The 7912-nt window shown below is 30.1% G+C and overlaps 1 protein-coding gene across 1 annotated transcript; it reads left to right on the plus strand.

Annotated features, from left to right (window-relative positions):
- The first annotated feature begins 1052 nt into the window (after positions 1-1052).
- On the plus strand, positions 1053-5447 carry LOC123920141. The gene is made up of 5 exons (XM_045972297.1): positions 1053-1353; positions 1482-1508; positions 1607-1729; positions 3167-3479; positions 4210-5447. The coding sequence occupies exons 1-5, from the start codon at positions 1298-1300 to the stop codon at positions 5008-5010; spliced, it is 1320 nt and encodes a 439-aa protein (XP_045828253.1). The 5' UTR covers positions 1053-1297; the 3' UTR covers positions 5011-5447.
- Positions 5448-7912: the final 2465 nt, after the last annotated feature.

Genomic DNA, 7912 nt, shown 5'->3' on the forward strand with positions numbered 1-7912 from the left:
TTCAAAATATTTTAAATTATTTTTTAAGATATTTTTTTTTACTAAAAGATACTTTTTAAGATACAATAATCATGAAATATATTTTTTTGTCAAGTAGCTAGTGGCTAAAAATTCCACATTAAAGGTGGATAAGTGGAGCGTCCGGGGTTAGAGCCCCAACTCCTACGTATATAATACGATGTTCCTACCAATTTAGCAAAATTCACGTGGGACACAATCATGTAATATTAAATTAAGACTTTTAAAATTCCATAAAATTAATATAATCTCACAAAATCTTTTAAAAATTAAAACAAAAAAAAATTACCAAAAGATTTATTATAAAACTTATGTATTTAAATTATATTATAGATCTAAAAAGTAAATTTCTTAGTAGACTAGAGTATAAAATTTGTTTGATTTCGTCCTCGTGAGCTTAGTTCGGTTGGTAGGGACATTACACCATATGTTTAGAAGTCCGGGTTCGAACCCGGGACACTCCACTTATTCACCTTTAAGGTGGATTTTCTAGTCACTAGGCTACTTAACAAAAAAATATTGTTTAATTCCCCTTTTATTTAATCAAGGTTTAAATATGTTTTTGGTCCTTATATTTTTCCAGAATTTTCATTTTAGTCCCTGAAATTTTTTTCCATGCTTAGTCCTCGAAATTTTTTCCGTCAATATTTTTAGTTTCTACTTTTCATTCAACTCGTGCATACCATTTGAAATTTTAATTTTTTTCCTGCGGTCGTGTTTAGTACATCATATGAATCTCTGTTACAAAAGGTTAAATTTTTTTAACAAAAGATGAATTAAATATATTTTTTTAGTTTTTTGCACATAAAAATTCATCAATAATTAACATTATGTTAAAAAATTATAAATTTTTATAGGAGATGTTGTTATAATATTATATTATAAACATAAATACAAAAAATCATTTAAAAATGTGAAAATATATAAATTGAATGAAAAGTAGAGACTAAAAATATTAACAAGAAATGGAAAAAAATCCTCAAAACTATAAAATTCTGAAAAAGTATAAAATTCTGAAAAAGTATAGAGATCAAAAGCATGTTGAACGGTTTAATTAATAGTGGGGTTATTTGGGAAATATAAAAGACAGGAGAAAACCCAATGGAAAGAAGGTTGTCTTGACTTTTGGTATTCTCTTCTTCTCCCTAGCTTCTTCTTTATAAACCAAACCGCTTACTATGTTATTTCTTCTTCTTCTCTCTCCCTTAACCATTAAGTTATGAGTCAACAGTAAAAAAGAACAAAAGTTTCTTATTTTGAAGAAAATACAAAATAAAAAATGGATTTTGAAACTCTTCATACTATCTTAGCAAAATCACTCACCGTCATTTCCTGGTATGCTATCTCTTCTTTTTCGTTTTCTTTTATTTTTTTCTTTCTTTTTTATTATTGAACATAGAGTTACATTTTTATTTTATTCTTGAAAATTAATCTATTCCCTTTTTTATTTTTGTTACATGCAGGCCTCCAATTATTTTGCTTTGTCCTTTGTAAGTAAATTTATTAATTAATTTTTAGTTTTTTTTTATAATTTTTTTAAAGAATACAAGAAAATTAGGACTCTGATTTTTTCTGTGTTTTGTTGCAGATATGTTTCTATTAGGGCATTGGAGAGTGATTGTCGTTCCAGTAATCAACGATGTCTTGCTTTTTGGGTTCTGTTTTCTTTCTCTATGATCATGGAATATGAACTTCAAATTTTGCTTAGTTGGTAATTAGTTATTTTAATCTTGTTTTTTCCTCCAATTATAACTAATCTAGCGTTGTTTGGATTAACTTATTTGAGTTTATGTGCTTATGGAAACACTTCTGTGACTGTTTGGGAGAGTTTATAGAAACATCTTACATTATGTCAATAAGTTGTTTTCGGCTTATTTCTATAAGCTCTCTAGGATAGCTTATAAAATTTCCTACATTTATAGCTTATATGAAAACAACATTACTTTATTTTATCTTTTGCTACAGAATTAGCTTACGCATAAGCACTTATATGATAAGTGCTTATGTTATAAGCGCTTAATTAGAATGTCTAATGTTAAATTATGACATTGAATTGGAAAGGTTTAAAAGTTGTCTTAAGGAATCAATGTAATGTGGGATAGTAAAAAAAAAAATCAATTTTGAACTATAACTCGCAATTTGGCTATTGTTATTGTTGAAAATCAAGTGTGAGTGGTTATTATGTTATTGGTTTGGAATGATCATAATGGAGAGCTATACAAGAGATTTGACTTATATATTAATGTCTTTAAGATTTTAGGTGGAGATTTTGTATCGTGGTCTCTTGCTATGTTGTTAATAGTGTGCTATAGCGGCATAGCGTGGCAGTGAGCCCTCCGCCACTACGACATGGGGACGCTAAGCGGTAGTTCTAGTCATTAATCTATTTGTGTTCCCAGACAACCCTATAGTTAACTATAATGAATAAGTTCATAATTCAATTAATAGGTAGCTTATTGATGCTGTGAGGTTGACTACCGTCTTGGTCAATGAAATGGCCACTTTGTAGGCGATATTTTGGGTTGCATTTTCTATGTTTACACTTGTTCACTGTAACCTTTAACAAAATTGCATTTTCTATTTCTATCATGTTTTTCTTGATGATACCAAGCCAAATGCATGTTGGTTTGCTTTGTCATTGCTTTTGAGTTTTGTGCATTTTATGATCTTTTTTCTAAATTCATCAGCTTAGAGACTGTTTGGGAGAGTTTATTTAAACAACTTAAAACTTTTCCATACATTGTTTTTAATTTATTCCCATAAGCTCTCTTGGATAGCTTATAAAATCAGGTTATAGCTTATATGAAAACAATCTGACTTTATTTTATCTTTTATTATAGAAATAGCATATACATAAGCACTTGATACACGCTTACTTAATTAAGCTGTTTTTCCAAATAGAGACTTGTTGAATTATTAGTATGAAATGCAGTTTAGATATAAAGTCTGACTCTGAGTAAGCACATGTATTATTTGAAACTAGAAACAAAATCAAAAGGAATGAAAACTATTTTAGGTAAAGAGCAGCAAGGTCATGAATGAAAAAGGAAAACTAGTCATTATCGATATCCGAGAACCAATCATCACCGATTTTATAAGCTATTTCTGCTGTCATTTGTCCTTATTTTGAGTCTGCTTTCTGTTACAGGTTCCCATGGTGGCCTCATGTGAAAGCTACGGCAACTATCCTGCTGCTAATACCTTATTTTGGTGCTGCGACGTACATCTACAAGTTCTTAATTAAGCACTACTGTTCGTGGAACATATGTGGATGGACGCTGAACACCTTCCACCAGAAAATCACACATTTTGATTTGGACAACGATAGCAAAATACTTTCAGAGTCGGATGAGGGCAGACAAGTATTTTTGGAATCGGACGATAATAGCAAAAGTGTTGAGGTCTCTGGACAGACAATTATTACAAATCATTTACAAGAGGAGAAACTCTTGGTATATCAGGTATTGTTGTTAAGTTTTTACCTCGATTTAAAAACATAATACTGACACAAGTGACACAACCAATTTGATGATTTTTAAGGTTTCAACTTATTTATTAGCTGCTTTTGATTTTTCAATATACTTCACTTATTCTAAATCTTACAAAGTGTGCAATTCATGATAATCTTACAAAGTGTGCAATTCATGATAGTAAGCTTTCACCAGCTATTGTATCACAAATTTATATACCTCCTCTGTCTCATATCAAGTGCATGTCTGGAAATTGTATATTTCACGGTATGACCATGCAGCAACATGAAGGATGAAGCTAGCTTCTTGCGTTCCACACGATTTTCCTACTCAGTGTGCTACCAAACATCCTATAAGTGTCACATTTGAAATATTTTTTCTCTCGAATTCTGTCATTTTAGATTATCAATGAAACAGTAATTAATTTTTTTTCCTACTAATATGGCCATATTTATTCAATCTCAACTCAACTAAACTATTAATAAGAGTATTTTAATAAATGAATCTCATTTTATCATAGAAATTACTACACTCAATGATCTTAAGAACCATGCATAAACCTTAAAAGATACGTTATATGAGACAGAGGGAGTATATGTTATGGTAAGTGGTAACCACCACATACACTGGATGATTTTGTTTCTTCCATCTAATTCTTTTGTTTTGTTGTCGTAATAGATATGATATGATATATTTCTTTCTAAAAAGTTGTTTGCATCAGGGAAAAGATGATCTTGCTGACTGTGACAAGACAAATACCGGTTATACAAGTAAAAAGAAAGTACAGAAGGAATGGAGTTGTGCTTTATGTCAAATTATTACTACAAGTGAAAATTGCTTAGGGTCACATCTTCAAGGGAAGCAACACAAGGCTAAGGAAAAAGAACTTCGAGTTGGGTTACATGCAACAAATATACCGTATGTTCTATCCTTTACGCAGGAAAGAATCAAAGGAATGGTTCTACTTAGGAATTTCAACCAAATTGCAAAGATACTGAGTCCAGTTTCTAGACCCATAATATGGTGTGAATGGCAAAAACCGGAATTTGGATGGACAAAACTAAATACGGACGGTTCCGTAAACAAAGTAACTGCTGGTTTTGGTGGTCTACTTCGTGATTACCGGGGAGAACCAATATGCGCGTTTGTCTCCAAAGCTCCACAAGGAGATACTTTCTTGGTTGAACTTTGGGCTATATGGAGAGGCCTTGTTCTCTCCATAGGTCTTGGGATTAAATCAATATGGGTGGAGTCAGATTCCATGAGTGTTGTGAAGACAATCAATAAAATGCAACATTGTCCGAAAGCTGAAACCTGTTTGATACAAATCTGGAAACTCTTGAGTAAGTTTGATGAGTATCGGATTTCTCACTCGTGGCGCGAAACTAATAGAGCAGCAGATCATCTTGCAAAGATGGCTCTTTGTGGAAATGATGTGGTTCTGTGGCCAGTTGATTTTTCACATAGCCTCTGCAATATCATTCAAGATGATGCCAGAGGAACGAAATATCCAAGACGGTGACATCGTCATGGATCAAAAAAAGTTCTAGTCTGCATAAAATATACATTTTATATTATAGTCTCTAAAAAATTTATCGATTTTTTGTCGATATCTTTTACCAAAAAACGGATGTTTTTTGTCTTTCTAAAAGCACCCCTTTTTGTAAAAGGTCGTAGACTAAAAATTGATAACATTTTCATAGGACTAACATGAAATATCCGTAATTTTATATCAAGTAAAAACATATTAACCCTTTTGGTATATATCTGAGTCTTTAAGTTTGTGGTTGATCATATATTAGAACCATAGGTAGTAATGCTTGCGTTTAGGGGTCAAGTTGACATGTTCATTTTCAATTCTATTAGTTATAGTTTGCAATGTAATTATAGATGATATGTATTTGCTATCATTATTTCATATTAAGTTTTATGAAGTCACAGTACTCCAAAATTGCTCAAGTATTGGTATTGTACCCATATCCAATCCTTACACATAAGATTCCTAGTTACATACTCAAGGAGTATCCTCCTAAAAATTTATCTTCTTTAACAATATCAATTGGTACGTTTGGGTTACATCTTCCATACTTGAGAGTGCAACTCTAAGAAAACATATCACTAAGATTTTTGTAGCTCAGTCTTGTTTGTTTTTTTTTTTTAATCAAAAAGTCTAGTAGTTAAATGCACACATTAAGCAAAAAATGTCGAGTTCAAATTCAAACTCTTGCAATATGTGCACATTCCTGATGATTTTACATCAAAAACAATATGTGCACTCCATAATTTTTGTACCAGCAACAATGTGTGCACATTCCTGATGATTTTACATCACAGACAATATGTGCAACTCGCCATAATCTTACATCAGCGACAATGTGTTTACATTCCTGATGATTTTACATCGGAGACAATATTTGCACACCCACCTATGAAATTTCAACATCGGTGACAATGTGGGTGCGTTCCTGATGACTTTTGCATTAGAGATGAGGCATGCACGCTCCTGATAAACGATTAGGCCATGATCAAAAGAGGCGGGTACAACCTCACCCAGTTGCACTCATAGATAAACATCACTAAAACATTTGCATGGGGGCTATAGTGTTGGTTAAAAAAAAAAAGTTAAAGAAAGCGATCGCTTCAGAAGCCAATGTTGTTTGTTTTTATGGGTAAATAGGGTTATACCCCTGCAAAATACACGAGTTTTGCGTTAACCCCTGCAAAATAAAAAATTGGGATTGCCCCCGCAATGTGAAGATTCCTTGCATTTACCCCCTGGCTGCACATGTAGGCATATGACATGGACAGAATCTTGACGTGGCATGACACGTGGAAAATAATTATTTTTTATTTATTTTTAAATTGCCAACTCAGTAATAATTGTGTAATTATTTATTTTTTAAAAATATTCAAGTTTAATTCTACAATCAGAAAATTGTACTAATTTTGAGTTATAAATCTTTATTTGCAGGTCCATATACGGAAGAACAACATTGTTTGTTATTCAAATTAGGATTAAGTATTATCAATTGATGTTAGAGTTTTAAGTATTTATTTATATTTTTTATATTTTATTGTCATTTTTTTTAATCATATATTTACTTATTAAAAAAGAATTGTTGTTCATATTATTTTTTATTGGATTTAAATCATGTTTATAAATGTTTTTTTATTATTATTTATAAATAAATGTTGTACTCTATTTTTTTACTCATTATTTTTTTATTTGTCTAATTTTTTATGTGATATTTAACAAATACACTGATAAAATAATAGAAACTCCTCGAATGACTATACTATAGAATGAATTGGAAAAATGTGGAATTGAGAAATTGATATGTTTAAAAAAAATTATTCTTAAACTTCATACTTATCAAGTAGAGAAAAAAGTGTCATTGTCTGAAATATAAAAGGAATGAAGTAATTGACTTCATAGATTATTTTTCTATTTCATTTTATTATTCTATTAATTATGGTTTACCTTAACGTGGTTTTTCTAATAAAAAAAAGACATGGTGATTTGTACCAAACAAAATATTAAAATACGAGGGTATTGATAAAAAAAAATAACCTACATGGAGGTATTAAGCAAAAAATAACTTACACGGGGTGAGACATACATTTGTAGATTTTATTATATAAAAAATACGATATCAATTTAAAGCAGGGAAAGTATCAATGATTTTATATATAAAAAAAAAGAATTAAAAGCAATAATATCATGTATTACTTTATTTTTATTCTTCATACATCACTGTAAAATAAACAAATAAAAATAAAAACAAATAGATACATTTTTTAAAATTTGCACATTAACAAATGAGATATGCTTAAAAAAATTATATAATTTTTTTTTGTGTCAAGCAAATGACAAACAATTCTACTGTTCATTACTTTTAAATAAATAATATTAAAATTAAAATCGCCCCATTTTGCTTCTCAAATGTGAAATTTTTTCACACGGGGACATGAGATAAAATACTCCTGAAGAAAACAAATGTCTAAAGGAGAGAGATGACGATTAAGAACAAATATATTAACCGTTAGATTAGTTTTTGCATAATGACAATTTTTTTATGAAAATAAAAGAACAAATATATGAACATGTGAGTTGGGAACGGGGAGTGGAGTATCACTCTCCATTATGCCATTTCTCCTTAAAATCTCCAAAATTTGGATCTTTTATCATATTTAAATAAACTATTACATTAAATATAAAATTAATTTTACAAATAATTAAAAAAATCACAATATTAAAATTTTAATAATCCATATTTTTCATGTGTGAAAAAAAATGATCTATATTTTTTATAGAACATTCACCCGGGCGATAGCACGGGTAAGTTATACTAGTTTTTTATTATGAACACGAGAGAAATTCTTAGGTGAGTTATCACCTAAGCATTAATGATTAGGCACGACCA

Source organism: Trifolium pratense, linkage group LG4, assembly GCF_020283565.1.
Source record: "Trifolium pratense cultivar HEN17-A07 linkage group LG4, ARS_RC_1.1, whole genome shotgun sequence".
Lineage (NCBI taxonomy): Eukaryota > Viridiplantae > Streptophyta > Magnoliopsida > Fabales > Fabaceae > Trifolium > Trifolium pratense.

Bases quoted from the DNA above. Each gene is read 5' to 3' on its own strand.
- LOC123920141 (XM_045972297.1), top strand. From the start codon at position 1,298: ATGGATTTTGAAACTCTTCATACTATCTTAGCAAAATCACTCACCGTC. The intron at 1,730-3,166 runs GTAATTAGTTAT...TTTCTGTTACAG, and splicing joins CTTCAAATTTTGCTTAGTTG to GTTCCCATGGTGGCCTCATG. The intron at 3,480-4,209 runs GTATTGTTGTTA...TGTTTGCATCAG, and splicing joins AGAAACTCTTGGTATATCAG to GGAAAAGATGATCTTGCTGA.